General features: G+C 47.5%; 1 protein-coding gene across 1 annotated transcript in view; it reads left to right on the top strand.

Moving 5' to 3' along the window:
- Positions 1 to 19,266, top strand: part of INSR (insulin receptor) — a 55,647-nt gene extending 36,381 nt beyond the window's left edge. Inside the window, exons 11-19 of the mRNA XM_023733229.1 lie at positions 4,313 to 4,472; positions 7,736 to 7,838; positions 9,183 to 9,250; positions 9,961 to 10,205; positions 11,644 to 11,754; positions 11,844 to 12,003; positions 13,697 to 13,826; positions 14,696 to 14,830; positions 18,430 to 19,266. Coding sequence (XP_023588997.1) covers positions 4,313 to 4,472; positions 7,736 to 7,838; positions 9,183 to 9,250; positions 9,961 to 10,205; positions 11,644 to 11,754; positions 11,844 to 12,003; positions 13,697 to 13,826; positions 14,696 to 14,830; positions 18,430 to 18,784 — 1,467 coding nt within the window. The 3' untranslated portion in view covers positions 18,785 to 19,266. The remainder of the gene's footprint in view (positions 1 to 4,312; positions 4,473 to 7,735; positions 7,839 to 9,182; positions 9,251 to 9,960; positions 10,206 to 11,643; positions 11,755 to 11,843; positions 12,004 to 13,696; positions 13,827 to 14,695; positions 14,831 to 18,429) is intronic.
- Positions 19,267 to 19,682: the final 416 nt, after the last annotated feature.

Below are 19,682 nucleotides of genomic sequence, written 5' to 3'. Positions count from 1 at the left end.
TAGATACTTCATCTAAGTTGGATCATACAGTATTTGTCCAAACTAACATAGTGTTTTCCAGGTTCACCCATGTCATAGCATGTATCACCACTCCATATTTTTTTCGCACATTTGCACAAACTTTTGTGATTGGCATCTTCACCTTTGATCGGGGTTTGATTCTTGTTTGGTTTTTGTGTTTTGGTGTCTACTGAGAGCGCTTCATCAGGTTCTAGCTCCTTCCATCAGGGTCCCTTCCTGGTCCCCACCCTTGAGCTGCATTTTCCCTTTGTCCCGGATAGCAGCTACCTTTGGTTTCTCTGTTTGCTTATTTGTCCCACTCTGCTTGGTGACTCATCTGACTTGGAAGAACCTTTGGACTGGAGTCCCTTCCACCCCCACCCCCCACCGCCAGCCAGTTTGTTTTCTAGCTGTTATTGTCACATGGTGAGCTTGGAAGCTTTTACATTTCTTTCTCTCCCCCCACCCCGCCTCCCCTAAAATTTTCCAGCCCAGTTCACCGCAGGCACTATTAGCCTGGAACTGTTTCAGAAAGTTTTCAGAGTTTTGGCCTGATGCTTGCAGGTTTTGCCCTTTTCTTTTCCAGCTAGGCTCGTGCCTCTCCTGATAAGCTCTGGGCTTATCTCTGGTTCCATGTTTATCACGGGGGTGTGCTTCACTTCATTTCTCTCTTCTCCCCTTGCCAGTCTTGAAGGTAGATCCCCACTCTTTTTTTTTTTTTTTTTAATCGTGGTAGAATATATATAACAAAAAAACAGCCATTCTGGCCATTTTTTAATTTTATTTTTTATTTTTTTAATTGGACTGTGCTTTAGGTGAAAGTTTACAGCGCAAATTCGTTTCTCATTCAAGAATTTATACACAGATTGTTTTCTGACATTGGTTGCAATCCCCACAATGGGTCAACACTCTCCCCCTTTCCACCCCAGGTTCCCCGTGTCCATTCGTCCAGTTTTCCTGTCCCTTCTGCCTTCTCGTCTTTGCTTTGGGGCAGGTGTTGCCCATTTGGTCTCATATACTTGATTGAACTAAGAAGCACGTTCCTCACGTGTGTTATTGCTTGTTTTATAGGCCTGTCTAATCTTTAGTTGAGAGGTAGACTTTGGGAATGGCTTCCATTCTGAGTTAGCAGGTGCCTAGGGGCCATAGTCTCAGGGGTTCCTCCAGTCTCTGTTGGACCAGTAAGTCTGGTCTTTTTTTTCTTTTTTTTTTTGTGAATTTGAATTTTGTTCTAAATTTTTTTCTCGCTCTGTCTGGAATCCTCTGTTGTGATCCCTATCAGAGCGGTCAGTGATGGTAGCCGGGCACCATCTAGTTCTTCTGGGCTCAGACTGTGGAGGCTGTGGTTCATGTGGTCCTTTAGTCCTTTGGGCTAATATTTCCCTCATGTCTTTGGTTTTCTTTGTTTCTCCTTTGCTAACCATCTTTAAGTGTACAATCGAATGACATTAATTACAGTCACCATGTTGTGCAACCGTCACCACTGTCTCTTTCCAAAAGTTTTTCATCTCCCCAAACAGAAACTCAGTACCCTTTATAATTTCCCCCTTCTCTTCTTCCCCAGCCACTGGAAACCACTAATAAATTTTCTGTCTCTACACATTTGCCTATTCTAGATATTTCATATAACTGGGCACTTTTGTCCTTTTGTGTTTGTCTTACTTCATCCAGCATAATGTTTTAAAGATTCATTCATGTTGTGGCATGTATCAGGACTTCACTTCTCTTTATGACTGGGTAATATTTCATTGTATGTAAAGGCCACATTTTGCTTATTTATTTATCTGTTGATGGATACTTGGGTTGTTTTCACCTTTTGGCTGTTGTGAATAGTGCTGCAGTGAACATTGGTGTATAAAAAAATCCATTGCCATCAAGTCCGTTCTGACTCATAGTGACCCTATAGGACAGAATAGAACTGCCCCATGGGGTTTCCAAGGCGCGGCTGGTGGATTCGAGCTGCTGACCTTTTGGTTAGTAGCCGAGCTCTTAAACACTGTGCCACCAGGGCTCCCGTTAGTGTATACGTAGATCCTAATGATAATTAAAAAAAGAAAAAAGAAACTCAAAAGGCAGGACCATGGGAAGGAAAACCCAAACCAAACCAGTTGCTGTCAAGTTGATTCCAACTCATGGTGGATCCACATGTGTCAGAGTAGAACTGCGCTCCATGGCGTTTTTTTTTTTTTTTTTTAATAGTATTTTATTGTGTTTTCAGTAAAAGTTTACATAGCAAATTAGGTTCCGGTTTACCAATTACTACACAAATTGTTCAGTGACATTGGTTACAATTTTCACAATGTGTCAACATTATCTTTAGTTCCATTCTGGAATTCTGTTTCTAGTAATCTGGTTTCCCCGTCCCCTTACCCTTTCATCTTTGCTTTAGAGTCATTGTTGACCATTTGGTCTCATACAGATGATTTTTTAAAGGTGCACAGCATACATGGGTACTCTTGATTATTTTATGAGCCAATCTGTTATGTAGCTAAAAGGTGACCTCAGGGAGTAGTTTTGGTTCAAGGTTTGTGGAGTATCTCAGGGAGTCCTTAGAGAGTCCTCTAGTCTCAACCAGTCCAATAAGTCAGGACTTTTTAAGAATTTGAGTTCTGTTCCACATTTTTCTCCCATTCTATCAGGGTCCATCTACTGTGGCCCTGATCAGAATGGTCAGTAGTGGTAGCTGGGCACCATCTAGTTCTTGCTGGTCTCAGGGTAGATGAGATGGTTCTTTATTCCATAGGGTTTTCAATGGCTGGTTTTTCAGAAGTAGCTCTCTAGGCATTTCTTCCAAGGCACCTCTGGGTAAATTTGAACCACCAACCATTCAGTTAGTGGTCGAGCACGTAACTGTTTGCATCACACAGGGATTCCTGTGGGAAGGAAGGAGCTTTTTATTTGTCCTTACGCATCAAGCTCATTGAACCGTTTGGTTTTGATGAAGAGACCTTAAGGGTCCCCTCTTTCCCATCTGTCTCTGACTTGCTGGAGGCCGGGTGATAATATCCCACTGTGTCTTCAAGGAGAAAGCTTTGCAGCCAAAAGATTCTGGGTATGAGGGCTGACTCTACCACTGAACCAGCCTGGAGATTTCAGGCAAATTGTTTAATCTTCTAAATTAGGGGTCAGCAAACCACGGCCCTTGGGCCACATCTGTCCCACCACCTGTTTTGTACAGCCTATGAGCTGAGAATCATTTTTACATTTTAAAATGGTTGAAAAAAACAAAAAAAAAAAAAAGGAGAACAGTATTTCATGACATGTGAGAATTATATGAAATTCAAATTTCAGTGTCCGTAAAGTTTTATTGACACGCAGCACAACCATTCGTTTACAGATATTGCATCTTATCTATGGCTGCTTTCACACTGCAGTGGCAGAGTTGAGTAGTTTTGACAGTGACCGTCTGGCCCAGTAAGCTGAAAATATTTGTCTCTGACCCTTTACAGAAATAGTTTGCCAGTCTCTGTCTTAAGCCATGGTTTTGTCATCTTTAATATGAAGATAGGAGTGTCTGGGTGATGCAAACGGTTAAGTGCTTGGCCACCCAGAGGCACCTCGGAAGAAAGGCCTGCCGATCTACTTCGGAAAGATCACAGCCATTGAAAACACTATGGAGTGCAGCTTCAACTTGACAGCAACTGTTTTTTTTGTTTTTGTTGTTTCGTTTTGTTTATTGTAAGGATAGAGGGCAGTGGTGACTCAGTGGTAGATTTCTCACCTTCCATGCAGAGGACCTGGGTTCAATTCCCAGCCAATGCACCTCATGTGCAGCTACCACCTGTCTGTCAGTGGAGGCTGGCGTGTTGCTAGGATGCTGAACAGGTTTCAGTGCAGCTTCCAGACTAAGACGGACTAGGAAGAAAGGTCTGGTGATCAACTTCTGAAAATCAGCCAGTAAAAACCCCATGGATCACAACAGTCTGATCCACAACCAATCACGGAGATGGTGCAGGACTGGGCAGCCTTTCGTTCTGTTGCGCGTGGGGTTGCTGTGAGTCAGGGCTGACTCAGTGGCAGCTAACAGCAACAACAACAACGTGAGGATAATAGTACCTAAGCCACAGGGTTTCTGTAAGAATTAAATGAACTGACCTAGGCCAAGAGCTCAGCTCCTGGCTCCAGAAGTTTGGCTCTTAGTACTAATGGAACCCTTGGGTTGGTTTCCTTATCCGCAGAGCTGTGGTTCTCTTACCCCGTGGCGTCATCCCTGAGTGGGGTCCCACCTGTGAAGGCCCTGCCTGGAAGGGACGTTCCCCAGTGTGCACAGCACAGCCAGCCTCCTTATACCCTCCCCAACCTTGTTTTCCAGGAGCTGCACCTCTGTGTCTCAAGAAGGCATTTTGCCCAGGAGCGGGGCTGCCGGCTGCGAGGGCTGCCCCCAGGCAACTACAGTGTGCGTGTGCGGGCCACCTCCCTGGCGGGCAACGGCTCCTGGACTGAGGCCACCCATTTCTACGTGACAGACTACTGTAAGTCCCCATGGCAACTTGGGTCGGTGGGGTCTGTGTTTGGCCCCGAAACGGGTCGGGGTAGCTTGGAGACTACGAATACTGGCCCAGGCCTTGGCCCTGGGGTCCACTGGTCATTGCTGTGTGACCAGGGCAAGGTACTTGCCCTCTCTGAGCCTGCATCCCCGTCTGTCCATGGGGGTAATAACAGGACCCGCCCCAGAAGGCTGGATGGAGGTTTCAATGAAATCATGAATATCACGTGGAACTTGACATTGAAACGGTTTCAGGAAGTTTTCAGAGCCGGCACCAGGCAACTGAATCAACACGTTAGCTCCTGTTACTAGTATATCCATCTTGGTTATGAGATGGGCCTTCCCCTTCAAGATGTCCACCCCTTCAAGCCTTGGGCAGAGCGGAACCTCCCTAGCAGGAAGTGTTCCCGGCATGCCAGCAGCAAGTTTTGATGATGGGTGAGCCGGCCGCACTGGGCCCAGTGAGACTGGGAGAGGTGGGGAAGGCTGAGCTAGTCAAGCAGGGCTTCCTGGAGGCAGTGACATCTCAGTGGCGACCTAGAGAATGAGTGAAGGAGTGGGGCCGTGAGGGAGACCGTCAGCCCAGCACTCAGTAGCAACCCAGGCACTTGAATGAGTGAACACACAAATGACTTGGCAGGGGTGAAGACTGCAGACCCAGCAGAGCAGGAGCCAGGGTGTGAGGGCTGAGGCGGGACTTTCCTGTGCTGGGGGCTATGGGAGAGCAGACAGCGGGAAATGAGGCTTGCAGGGGTGGTTCTGATCAGGTCAGAACTGGGGCCAGACGAGCAAGAGACCCAGGGTACCAAAAGGAAGGAAGTGCTCACCCTTGGGGAGGGGCCACTCCTGCTCTTGGCAGGACCCGCAGTGGGAGATCCTCTTCCAGCTTAGCACCCTGGATGCCTCACCTGCCTCACCCTGGCTTGGATGGCGGCTGGAATCTGAGGAGTGGGCGGGACTGTGGGGTCTGTGAAGCAGAGAAGAGGGACAGCAAGTCTCAGATTTTGGCCCTCATGCCCCCAGCTTTTGAGACCACCTGGTACAAGCCTCTGAAATCACCCTGCCCCTAGGAAAGGAAGTGGGGACAAGGGAGGGGCCCACAAGCAGAGCACGTGACTGGATGGTTTCAGTTTCTCTTGTCTATTCAGTCTGCTTATGGAGCCATTCTGTGTGCCAGGAGCTGTCTGGGATGGAATGAGGCAGTTTGCTGTCAGTTCAGAAGGGGAGGATTCCTCAGGACAGTGCCCTCTGTGGAAGGCAGTGTGGGGCAGTAGTCAGCGCTCACTCAGCTGGCCCTGGTTCAAATCCCTGCTCTGCCCTTGAGCAGCTCTGTGACCTTGGCCAAGACCCTTCCCCTCTCTGAAGCTTCTGTTTCCCAGTCTGTAAACTGGGATTCCTCAGAGTACCTCCCTCCTTGGTTTAAACCAAAAAACCAAACCAGCTGCCCTCATGTGGGTTCCAACTCATGGCAACCCTATGTGTGCAGAGTAGAACTGCTTCGTAGGGTTTTCAAGGCTGTGTGACCTTTCAGAAGCAGATCACCAGGCCTTTCTTTGTAGGTGCCTCTGGATGAGTTCAAACCACCAGCCTTTTGGTTAGTAGTTGAGCGCTTAACCACTTACAACACCCAGGGACGTCGTCCTTGGCTTATGTGACGATTAAATAAGGTCACTGTGTAAAGCACTTGGAACAGTGCCTGGCACTTGGTAAGCATTCATTCAGTAAACTGTTATTTTAAAGACCCAAAAGGACCAAGTTCACTCCTCAAGTCTTCCTTGGCTTTGAAGAGTCTGAGCACATGGGCATGTCTGTATTTACAGACAGTTCAGCCCTGCACGTAAATTTAAAAAATTAAGAAGCTGCTTGATGTTATTCAGCTGCTATAAAAGGTGTTCTATGGGAAACGCACTTCTCTCTGTGTAGTCTGGTGCTCCTCCTGGCAACCAGGCTGCCCGTGAAGCTGTGGGTTTGCAAAATATTTTTTTAATAGAGGTGAAATTCACAGAACATGAAAGCACCCGTTTGAAAGTGAGCAGGCAGTCCAGTGGCATTTAGTACCTTCACAACAGTGTGCAGCTGCCACCTCGGTCTAGTTCCCCACGACACTTTCATCACCCTACAATCAAACCGGAGTCCCTGGGTGGTGCAGACAGTTCATGCACTTGGCTGCTAACCAAAAACGTTGACAGTTCGAGTCCACCCAAAGGCACCTTGGAAGAAAGGCCTGGCAGTCTACTTCCAAAAAATCAGCCGTTGAAAACCCCGTGGAACACAGTTCTACTCTGACACATATGGGGGTCACCAGGAGTCAGAATCAACTCCATGGCAACTGGAGGGTTTTTTTTTTTTTTTTTAATTAAACCTAGTAACCATTAAGCCAAGGTCCGTGGGTGGTGCAAATGATTTGCGCTTAGCTACTAATTGGAAGGTTGGCGGTTGGAACCCACCCAGTGGTGCCACGGGAGAAGGTCCTGGTGATCTGCTTCCATAAAGATTACAGCCAGGAAAACCCAACGGAGCTCAGTTCTACTCTGTAACACATGGGGCCACCGTGAGTCGGAATGGATTCAGCTGGCAGCAGGTCTGGTTTTGGTTTACCCATTAAACGGTCACTCCCCATTCCCCCTTTGCCCCAGTCCCTGGCAACCACCCATGTGCTTTCTGTCTTTTACTCTGGACATTTCATATAAATGCAATCATGTGGCCTTTTGTGTCTGGAACAAAGCTGTTAATGGGCCGGTTGCCCAGTGAGAAGGACTTCCTGGCACCCACAGGGCACTTACTGGGAAATTGTTCCCCTGACGGGGTGGGGTGGGATCACGACCAGCTACAGAATTTGCAGGGCCTAGCACAGAAGGAAATCATGGGGCTCCTTGTTCAAAAAGTATTAAAAATTTCCAGGCAGCAGCAGTGAAGGGCTAAGCTGAGCAAGGGGTCCTGTGTGACTGTCCAGGTCACCTTCCCGTAAGACGGGCCCTGGAGGTGCAAGGAGAAGGCTGGTGATGGGCCGTGGTCTGGCAGGGGTGTGCTCCTCTGAAACACAGACCTCCCAGCCTGCCAACCAGCCCCAGTGAGCCGTTTCAGCATTGCTGGAAAATAAAGGTCTGGGAGACCAGCAGACAGAGGCCCAGGGGCAAGAGAGGAGGGACAAGCGTAACCCGCCATTACAGACGTCAAGACACTTTGACGCTGGAGATTCCTAGAGTGAACACACTGAAGTGAAACCTTTATTTTCTTACTCTGTTTCAGTGGATGTCCCATCAAATATTGCAAAAATCATCATTGGCCCCCTCATCTTTGTTTTTCTCATCAGCGTTGTGATTGGGAGTATTTACCTGTTCCTGAGAAAGAGGTGAGTGCAGCGACTCTGGGGAAAACAGATGCCCAGGCGGGAGAAAGATCTGTTTCGACAAAAATTACAGCCCAGGAAAGCCTATGGGGCAGTTCTGCTCTGTTATATGGAGTTGCTATGAGCCACAGTCGACTCGATGGCACTCGACAACAACAGATATAGATAGGTGTGCCTGGGTGGTGTAAATGGTTAACGCCAACTTGGCTGCTAACCAAAAGGTTGGAGGTTCAAGTTCACCCAGAGGCACCTCAGAAGAAAGGCCTGGCAACCTGGTTCTGAAAAACCAGCCATTGAAAACCTTATGGTGCACAGTTCTACTCTGACATAGATGGGTTCACAAGGAGTCAGAATCGACTTGGCAGCAACTGAAAAAAAAACAAAGAGCAACATCTAAAAAGCCGCTCGTCCAGCAGAGTTGTGGAGGCGGCTGGCAGAAGCTCACGAGAAACGACTGTTAAATTTTCAGGAAGTTAGTGAGCCAGTTGTTAAGTATGACCATTGTTAAAATTAAATAATAAGTGTGCCTTTGCCTGGTGGTGCAGCGGTTAAGAGCTTGGCTGCTAACCAAAACGTTGGCAGTTCGAATCTGCTAGCTGCTCCTTGGGAACTCTATAGGGCAATTCTGCTCTGTCCTGTAGGGTTGCTGTAAGTCAGAGTCGACTCAACGGCAGTGGGTTTGGTTTTTTCGGTTTAATAAATACTAAGAACTCATCAATTCCTAACTGTTACAAAAATTGTTACAAAAAACCACCGCAGCTGTGGAGTCAATTCCAACTCATGTGTCAGAGCAGAGCTGTGCTCCACAGGGTTTTCAGTGGCTGATTGTTCGGAAGTAGATCGTCAGGCCCTTCTCCTGAGGCACTTCTGGTTGGACTCCAGCCTCCAACCTTTTTGAGTTAGCAGCTGAGCATGTTAACCATTTGCACTACCCAGGGATGAACGGTCCCTGGGGTGAACAGTCCTATGTTGATGCACCAAGGTGGCTGTCTGATGGGTTTCCACTCAGAACACGAGTCCCCACCCCAGGCTCTATCCAGGCTGCTGATAAGGGTCTCTGTTTGCTCTGGGGCAGAGTTCCTGGGTTGGGCAAACAGTTAAGCACTGAACTACTGAACCCACCCAGAGGTGCCTTGGAAGAAAGGCCTGGCGATCCACTTTCAAAGGGTCATAGCCTTGAAAATCCTGTGGAGCACGTTTCTACTCCGCACACATTGGGTTGGGATGAGTCGGAATTAACTCTGACAACTGTTTTGAATTTTTGGTTTTTGCTTTGGGGAGGCTTGTAAACTCCTCCGGAGTTCCCTGGGACTCTTAAGCAGATCTGCTTTCGTTTTTCTTATCCAGGCATCCGGACGGGCCGCTGGGACCGCTGTATGCTTCTTCAAACCCTGAGTACCTTAGCGCCAGCGACGGTGAGTATCATCCCCTCCCCTGCTGTCCAGTGCCATCACCATCCAGTGAGTATCGTGCAGTTGCAGTTGGCTGGCTTATAAGCCAGGGCTGGGTGGTCTCGGATGGCCTCACTCACATGCCTGGCAGCTGGCAGGCTGGGAGGCCTCAGCTGAGGCCATGTGGTCAGCCTCCAGCAGGCTAGCTGGGACATCTTTGCTTGGTATTCTGGTGGTTCCCAGCAGCAAGAGACGCCAAGCCCTAGGGCAAAAGCCCTTTTCAAGCCTCTCTTGGGTCTATTTCACTAATGCCTATGGACCAAAGCAGGTCAGATGGCCAGGCCCAGATCCAGGGGGTGGGGGAATAGACTCCCCCAGTGGGCGGGGCTGCCAAATATTGTGGCCTTTGTTTCAACCTACGAGCACTTTGCAGAAACCACAGCCTCTTATGAGAAGTTGCATCATTCCGTAGCAGGGGTTCTAAAATCAGACAGAAAAAATGGGCATACAGGCTCAGCTCGGCCCTTCTTGGCCAGGACCCTGGATCAGTTAGGGCTCCTTCCTGAGCCTCTTCTGTCCTCTCCACAAGGGCAGGTCCTGGATCATAGAAGTCACCTCCGGAGCATTTGCAGAGACTCCGACTCGGGTCAGGGTGGCCAGGGCACGGCAGTGGGGTGGGGGGAGGGTATCCCCAGGGACCTGCCAAGGGTGCTTTCTAGATGAATGAGGAGTAGTGTTTCCCTGCTCTGTGTACGTGCCTGACGAATGGGAGGTGCCCCGCGAGAAGATCACCCTCCTGCGAGAGCTGGGCCAGGGCTCCTTCGGCATGGTGTACGAGGGCAATGCCAGGGACATCGTCAAGGGCGAGGCGGAGACCCGTGTGGCAGTGAAGACGGTTAACGAGTCGGCCAGCCTGCGCGAGCGGATCGAGTTCCTCAACGAGGCCTCTGTCATGAAGGGTTTCACCTGCCACCACGTGGTGAGTCCAGCATTCGCCCTGAGATCCAGCAGAGGTTTCAGTCCACACCTCCCCTGCTCTCACCCGCTTCCTCAGGGTACACTGAATGTGGACCCCTTACCCATCCCTGCGACCCCCTCGAAGCATCATCACAGGCCATTCTCCAATTCCAGCCCCTCCCACTTTGCCAGAAATCAGACTCTTATCGTTGTTCTTTGATGCTGTTCGGTTGGTCCCAACTCATGGCGAGCCAGACCATTGTGAGCCATAGGGTTTTCATTCGCTGATTTTTGGAAGTTAATCGCCAGACCTTTCTTCCTAGTCTGTCTTAGTCTGGGAGCTTGGCTGAAACCTGTTCAGCATCACAGCAACATGCAAGCCTCCACTGACAGATGGGTGGTGGCTGCACATGAGGTGCTTTGGCTAGGAATTGAACCTGTATCTCCCAAACCAGACAACATTTATATTATATATAGATCTGTGTCTATGTCTGTATATAGAGCCCTGGTGGCGCGCTGGTTAAGAGCTTGGCTTCTAACCAAAATGTCAGCAGTTTGAATCCACCAGCTGCTCCTTAGAAACCCTATGGGGCAATTCTACTATATATACACCTCTTCCTCACTTATTGACTGTCTTGTTGTCTGACATTTCACATTTACGACAGTAGTAAAAAATCTACTGTCCGACTATTTTGTGCACTAATGACGTACATCTGGCAGTAACGAATGTGGAGGTGTGAGGCGAGAGTAATGCTGGTTGTGATGGTTTAAGGTTATGTGTCAGCTTGGCTGGGCCATGATTCCCAGTGGTTTGGCAGTTAGGTAATTTGGCAGTTACGTAATGATGTAATTTGGCAGTTATGTAATGATGTGGTCATCCTCCATTTTCACATAACACCAATTTCACATAACGACCTGGTTTTTCAAACCTAACCATGTCGATAAGTGAGGAGAGGGTGTGTATATATATATATAGAAGAGAGAGAGAGCCCTGGTGGTGTAATGGTTAAGCGCTCAGCTGTCAACTGAAAAGTTGTCAGTTCAAACCCACCAGCAGCTCTTTGGGAGGAAAGACCTGGCGATCTGCTCCTGTAAAGATTACAGCCTAGGAAACCCTATGGGGCTGTTCTACTCTGTCATACAGGGCCGCTGTGAGTCAAGAGTTGATAGCACACAGCAACACACATGTACCCACACACACACACACATACACATATATACACATGCATTTTTCATAGGTTATTACACATCAAATGTATTATTGTAATAAAATACTATTGTATGTTATAAAATTGTTACAATAAAAGTATTATTATAATAAGACACATATAAATAAAACATTAATGGATAGAAAAAGAAAAACTGTCCAATAGCAAGATAAGCAAGGAGTATGAATGGCAATTCACGGAGAAGACACAAAAAAGGAAAAGAATGAAAAGAACCCCATGGTTGCTTCGCAGGTCCGCCTCCTGGGGGTGGTGTCCAAAGGTCAGCCGACGCTGGTGGTGATGGAGCTCATGGCTCACGGGGACCTGAAGAGCTACCTCCGTTCGCTGCGGCCAGAGGCTGAGGTGAGCTGCCTCTGAGGTACCTGGCTGGGCACCTGCTCCTGGCCCAGGGCATGCATGTCACTGAATATGACCCCGTGTTTCAACTTCAGAACAATCCTGGCCGCCCTCCCCCCACCCTGCAAGAGATGATCCAGATGGCAGCAGAGATTGCGGACGGGATGGCGTACTTGAACGCCAAGAAGTTTGTGCACCGGGACCTCGCAGCTCGAAACTGCATGGTGGCCCACGATTTCACCGTCAAAATTGGAGGTTTGTTTGCTTTCTGCTTGGAAATGTCTGAGGAAGTCCAAGTTTGATTTCAGAAGGACTTTTCTGTCATGGAGTCGCTAAATTCTTTCCAAAAACAAAAGGGGCAGGATGATGGATGAGGGTTCAGTCTTCAAACTGTAATTTAATTGCATTCATTCATTAACTCACTCATTCACTTCTTCAAAAAATATCTATTGTGTGCCTTCTCTGTGTGAGACACTACAGTAGGTGCTAAAGATCCAACAATGAGTAAGTCCCCACGTTCTTGCCCTCATAGGAACATAGCGTAGTCAGTCTATCTACGTTGTCCAAAACAATAGCCAACATGTGGCCATTAAAATCAATTAAAATTAAGTAAATTAAACATTTGGTTACTCAGTCACACTGGCCACATTGCAAGAGCTCAAGACCCACATGTGGTTGGTGTCTACCATATTGGACAGAGCAGATAAAGACCATGCCCATCATCACGAAACGTTCCATTGGATCACGCTGTTCTAGGTGGACAATAAAACAGTTAGCAATTATGTAGACAAGATCATTAAGACTAGGGAAAGAGCCCTGAGGGAAATCAAGAGTTCTGTGATGGAGAAAACCCAGGGGGTACTGGTGGCTTAGGAAACCCCTCTATATGGAGGTGACATTTTAGTCAAGACATGCAGAATGAGAAGAAGCTGGCCTGGGTGATTGTGTGCCCGGTGGTGGGCACAGCACATGCAGAGGCTGGGAGGCTGGAAAGAAGGCTGATGTGATTTGAATAAGATGAACGTAGAGGGGACCAGAGCAGCATGAGATACGAGGTTAAGGAGAGGCAGGAACTGGACCCAGAAGGATCTTGCAAGTCATGTAAAGTCGTTTAGACGTTATCCTACTTAGCCAATGAGAAGCGGGAAGTGATGTGATCCTATTTATGATCCCAAAGGCATTATCCTACTTACCCAATGGGGAGCAAGAAGTGATGTGATCCTGTTTATGATCCCAAAAGACATTTTCCTACATAAGCATGGGAAGCAAGAAGCAATGTGATTCTACTTATGATTACAAAAGAAATTTCCTGCATAGTCAGTGGGAAGCAGGAAGCGACATGATCCTGTTTATGGTAGCTTGTCTTGGACAATGCGCTGTCAGAGGGTTGTGGTGGTGTGAGGGTCCTGCAGGTGAGAGATGGTGGAGGAGCCTGGGTGGGATCAGGGCGATGGAGAGGAGTGGATGGATTAGAGAAAGATGCAGAGAGAAAGTGGACAGGACTCGCTGTTGCCTTGGATGTGGGGTAGGATGAGGGAAGGGCATGGTCAGAGGAGGAGTTCTGGCTGGGCAGCTGGTGCTTGGTGGGTTCTATCCAATGGGAGTGGTAGGTTTGCCGGAGAAAGTCAAGAGATCGGTTTGGGATGCCTGCGAGTTCGTGGTGGGAAGGAAGTGTTGCTGAGAGTGGGATTTTGAGCTGCAGGCCAGGACGTTGCTCTTTTTCACTTGGCAGTTCTTCTTCCACCCCGTCAGTGGTGGCCCATGCTCTCTTCACATCCCCATGAATACCCTCAGAGTCCGTTCTCACTGGGATTTGTCGTCCATACATGTGGGACACACTGGGGACAGGGGAACCCACCTAAGGGCTCTGTAAGGGGTGGGGCAGCAAGATGATGGACTCCTGGGCGGCAGGCTGAGCATTAAGAGCGCGTGAACTATGTGTTGTCAGACTTCGGAATGACCAGAGACATCTATGAAACGGATTACTACCGGAAAGGGGGGAAGGGCCTGCTCCCCGTGCGGTGGATGGCCCCAGAATCGCTGAAGGACGGCGTCTTTACCACGTCTTCTGACATGTGGTGAGTGGTGCGTGGACTGGCAGACAGAATGCCAGGTTTGAATTCTGGGTGTCCCACTAGCATGACCTACAAGAGGGGGTGATCAAAGGATGCCTTTCTCACGGCCTCTTCCCTGCTGCACCTCCATTTCTCCATCCAGAAAATGAGGACCAAGTCCTGGCTGAGGACCCAGGTGACCTTAGTTTCCGAGTGAGGCTTATCTTGCAGGCCTTTGTACACTACTGCATGAATTGTTTGACTAATCAGCTGACCCAGATTCTTGGTAAACAGAGAAGGGGTGTGTGTATGTGTGTGAGTGTGAGTGTGTGTGTGTGTGTGAGTGGATGTGTGTATGGATGTACGTGTGTTTGAGTGATGGAGTGTGAATGTGTGTGTGGTGTGTGTGTATGTGTATATATACGTGTATACATGTGTATATATGGGTGTGCATGTGTATCAGTAACAGTGTGAATAGGTGTGTGTGTGTATAAGTGGATAGGTGTATATATGCATGTGTATACATGTGTGTGCATGGGTGTGTGCATATATGTGTGCATGGGTGCATGTGTGTACATGTGCATGAGTGAGTAAATGTGTGTGTGAGTGGATAGGTGTATATGTGCATGTACGTGTGTGTGTACAGGTGTGTGTGGGTATATGGGTATATAGGTGTGCTTGTGTGTGTGTACATGTGTATGAATGTGTGCATGTGGGTACATATGTGTATATAAACACGTATATATGCATATGTATGTATGTATGTATGTCATTGTGAATCAGAATCGATGACAACGGGTATGTGTGTATATGTGTGTGCCTGTGTGCGTGGGTACATTGTATGGGTGCATTTGAATGGCTTCTGTGTCACTACTCTCACCTGTCATTCACAGGTCCTTTGGCGTGGTCCTTTGGGAAATCACCAGCTTGGCGGAGCAGCCTTACCAAGGCCTGTCTAACGAGCAGGTGTTGAAATTTGTCATGGATGGAGGGTATCTGGATCAACCCGACAACTGTCCAGAGAGAGTGTGAGTACAGAAAGGGTGTGAAATGTGCAGGGTTTTCGTGGAAGAGACATTGCTCTTTACACAATGCCTGTATTTCTATAGCCTATCTGTACGTGTGTGCTTGTATTTGTATATCCTGTCTTTATATGCATGGCTGTATTTGCATAGCCTATGTTTACATGCCTGCTGTATTTTTATATCGTATCTATACCTGCATGCCTGTATTTGTATAGCCTGTCTTTACACATATGCCTATATTTTTGTTTCATCTCTTTATGCATGCTTGTATTTGCATATCACGTCTTTACATGTATGTGCATCTGTATGCCCTGTCTCTTCATGCATGTTTGTGTTTACATATCCTGTCTTTACACGTGGAGCCCTGGTGGTGCAGTGGCTAAGAGCTCGGCTGCTAACCAAAATGTCGGTACTTCGAATCACTCAGCCGCTCCTTGGAAACCCTCTGGGGCAGTTCTTCTCTGTCCTTAGGGCTGCTCTGAGTCAGAATCGACTCAATGGCAATGGGTATCTTTACATGTGTGCTCATATTTGCATATCATGTCTTGAAATGTATATGCTTGAGTATCCTGTGCACACATTGGCGTATCCTGCCTTTACTTGCATGCCTTATTTGCATACCCTATCTTTATGGGAATGCTTGTATGTGCATATCATATCTTTGGGAAGTTATATAAGAAACCTGTAATAGTGGTTGCCTCAGGAGAAGGGAGCTGGGGTGGGAGAGAAGCTTATGTTGAACCGTGTACTCCTATACACTGCAAATTTTGTAAAGCGTATGCGTATGTATTCCAAAATTTTATTTTGTTTTAAATCTTTGCTAAAGGACCAAATGGGCAACAGACACATGCACACACCATTAAACACTGGGAAAATTGACCAGCCTCACTAATAATCCAATAAATATAAAGTAAAATAAAAGAAGGCCTATCCTTCTAAATTAGCAAAATTAGCAAAAAGAAAGAAAAAAATTTAAGATATTCTTCAGTGCTATAGTGCTAGCCAAAATTTGGCTAGATAACCATTCATATTCTCCTGTTGTGATCACTATTCACAGCTGTGTTAAAGTTAAAAAAAAAAAAAATTGAAATGACCTAAATATCTAACAGTATGAGAATTGCGAAGTAAATCAATAAATTAATACAATGTAGCAGTTGAGATTTTAAATGATGCATATGAAAATATTTTATTACCTGGTGGACATGCTTCTGTTAAAATATTAAGTGAAAAAAGTGTGCACAGATTATATTCCCAGATGTGTCCAGATAGAAAGGACCTTCTGGAAACCCTAAAAGACCTTCTGGACGCGTTTGGGAATATAATCTATACCCACTGTTTTCATTTACTGTTTAAACATAAGCATATATATATATGGAGCCCTGGTGGCACAGTGGTTCAGAGCTACAATGTGCCACAGCTGCTAACCTAAAGGTACCAAAAAAAAAACCCCAAACCCATTGCCGTCGAGTCGATAGGCATTTCCAATCCACCAGCCGCTCCTTGGAAACCCTATGGAGCAGTTCTCCTCTGTCCTATAGGGTCACTATGAGTTGGAATCAACTTGGCAACAGGTTTTATATATATATATATACACACACACACACACACACACATCTGTATATATGTGTATACACACACACGTATATGTGTGCATATACGTATATATACACCAAAGAGTTTGTGTGTGAGTTGTATTTTCTCTGAATTTTTTAATCCTTTCTGACTTCCTATGATTATCTGTAAAGTTCTTCATCAGTATTTATTAAGAAAAACTTTTGCTGTTGCCCACCTGAAAATCCACGGAGGGGGCCCATTTTAATGCTTCATCCCCCAAAGAATGAGACGTCAACTTAAAAAGTACAAGGCAGAGTTATATTAGAAGCTCCAGGCAAAACACTTCTAAACATTGGCTCCTGGATGTCCTCTCATAGTCGCGACAGTTCATCGTCAGCCTGAGTTCCAGGCCCAGGGAAATTAAGCAGACCCTAGGGTTTAGAGGTAAGGAGCTCTGGTGGTGCAGCAGTTAAGTGCTTGGCTGCTAACCAAAAGGTCTGCGGTTTGAACCCACCCAGCACCTCCGTGACCTGGTGATCTGCTCTTGTAAGGATTACAGCTTAAGAAACCCTACCGGGCAGTTCTACTCTGTCCTGTAGTGTTGCTATGAGTCGGAATCGGTTCAGTGGCACCTAAGAACAGCAGGGTAGGGGTCTGCAAACTTTCTGGAAAGGGTCTTGTTATAAATACTTTCAGCTTCGTGGACCATACAGCCTCTGTTGAAACCACTCAGCTCAGCTCTGCTGTTGTAACACCAACGTAGCCATAGATAATCTGGAAACAAATGAGCATGCCTCTGTGCCAATAAAACTTTATTTACAAAAACAGTCAGGGGGCAAGATTTGACCCACAGGCAGGAGTTTGCCAACCCTTGCCCTAGAAGGAGTTAGCGAGGGGAAAGGAAGAGGTAAAATTGAAAACACACCCCCTCTGCACTTAGGCTGAGTGTTCTTGGCGGAGTAAAGTCACAGCCCTGGAAGTCCCAGGTGGCCTGTGAGGATGCATGGCTGGGGCCTGTAGTGGCATGGGGCATGAGAAAAAAACAAAACATAGCATGCATCCTCAGAGAAGAGCCCACACCAGCGTGTCTCTGTCAGGTGGATGCTGTGTGGCACACCTGGTGGTCAGGGCTGGCCCCATGCCTGAGCCCTGTCCCAGCACCTGCCTGGGAGTAAAGGCTGGGCTTGCAGGAGGGCCTCTGGATCAGGCCCTCTAAGTTTGATCCACACAGGTCCCAAGCACCCCAACCCTGAATGATCCTTTCACCCAGAAGGGTTGCTGGTTGGCACAGGGATGCCTTATCAAGCGGCCCCCAGGACCAAACCCATTGCTGTTGAGTCAACTCTGACTCATGACAACCCCATGTGTGTCAGAGTAGAACTGTGCTCCATAGGGCGTCAATGGCTGATTTGGGGGAAGTAGATTGCCAGGCCTTTCTTCTGAGGCACTTCTGGGTGGACTCGAACTGCCAACCTTTCCATTACAGCTGAATGGATTAACTGTTTGTACCATCCAGGGACTCCTAATCAGTTGCCATCAATTCGACCCTGACTCATGGGGACCCCATGTGTTTCAGAGTACAGCTGGGCTCCATAGAGTTTTCAGTGGCTGATTTTGGGGAAGTAAATCACCAGGCCTTTCTTCCGAGGCACTTCTGGGTGGACTTGAGCCACCAACCTTCTGATTAGCAGCTGAGCACGTTGACCATTTACTCCACCCAGAGTCCAGGAATTAAACCTCATGAAATGCACCAAGTGAGAGAAAAAGCTAGGGACGTCACTACAAAATGATGGAACGTTCAACAGGTGGCATCTTCAGGAGAAGTCCTTCTTGACCTGATTTTGGAATGGGACAGTCCCTTTGCTTTCTTTGCAAAAGCAGTTTTCAGCACTGATAGAATTGTCATTTCTGCCTTGACTGTTGCCCATACACATGGCCGCCATCTGATGTGAGCACTCATTGTCTGTGGCTGGCAGCCGAAGGGGTGGGGCCACTTGATGGGTCCCCAGCCCCATGTCTACCTGCTAACATATCCCTCTCTCCCACAGCACCAGCCTGATGCGGATGTGCTGGCAGTTCAACCCCAAGATGCGGCCGACCTTCCTGGAGATCGTTGACCTGCTCAAGGATGACCTGCACCCCAGCTTTCCAGAAGTTTCCTTCTTCCACAGTGAGGAGAACAAGGCTCCCGAGAGTGAGGAGCTGGAGATGGAGTTTGAGGACATGGAGAACATCCCCCTGGATCGGTCCTCACACTCTCAGAGGGACGAGGCTGGGGGCCGGGACGGCGGGTCCTCGCTGAGCCTAAAGAGGAACTATGAAGAACACATCCCCTACACCCACATGAACGGGGGCAAGAAGAACGGGCGGATTCTGACCCTGCCGAGGTCGAATCCTTCCTAACGGTGCCTGTTGGGGAGGGGTCCCTGTCTCCGCTTGCCTCTGGTGTGAAGGCCTTCAGAAATCTCAGGATTCTAACGACTGGTACAGTGTCAACCCAAACTCAGAGATAACGACTATACATTTGTGGTCATCTTAAGACTTAAAACACATTTGTTGGATTGCCAATTTGACTCGTCGTCAACAGATTTAACTGTGAACACAGTGGGGAAGGGGTTTTCTTGGCTGCTGGACTTCTGGCAACCGTGGCTTCAAGCCAAGATATTATTATTTTCTTTTTTCTAGTAGATGGAAAGAAAGCACCCGTTTTTACAAAGATTTTTTTTTTTTCCTTCTTGCTGGTGTCTGAGCTACGGTATAAAACCTAAAACTTGTCTGTGGAACAGAAGTTTGAAAGGAAAAAGTCTGTTCCAACAGAATTCCAAGCCTGAGAGCTTCGGGAAGGTTTTTTTTTTTTCCATTCAAGCCGAAGGAATTTTTTTTTTTTTTTTTTTAATTCTCACAAAATCAGTTCCTCAAGTTGACCAATAGCTGCTGCTTTCAGAAGATAAGAGTCTGCAGTCTGGTGTGTGCTCACGTGTGTGCACGCGTGTGTGTGCGTGTGTCCCGGTTAGACACAGGTGGTGTGTGTGTGCGTGTGTAGAGTACTCATGCTGGGCTGACGCTTTGGGGTTGGCTTCCGAAGGTTCTGCTCTTCCCGAGTGTGTGAGCGCGTTTTTCTCCTTCTTTTCTTCCTTCTTCTTTTCTGTCGACTGGGAGATTGTGCCCGCGACAGAATCTGCTTGTGTCCTAACTCGAGCCTCAGGACTCCTCTCCCTTAACTTTGGTGAAAAAACGTTTCCCGGGAGCTGAGGGAGTAACATTTAGTTTGAAGTGATGGATCTTTTCAAGACCAAACAAA

The sequence above is a fragment of the Trichechus manatus genome, unplaced genomic scaffold, assembly GCF_000243295.1.
Source record: "Trichechus manatus latirostris isolate Lorelei unplaced genomic scaffold, TriManLat1.0 scaffold00057, whole genome shotgun sequence".
Lineage (NCBI taxonomy): Eukaryota > Metazoa > Chordata > Mammalia > Sirenia > Trichechidae > Trichechus > Trichechus manatus.
This window is presented reverse-complemented; position numbering and strand designations above follow the sequence as displayed.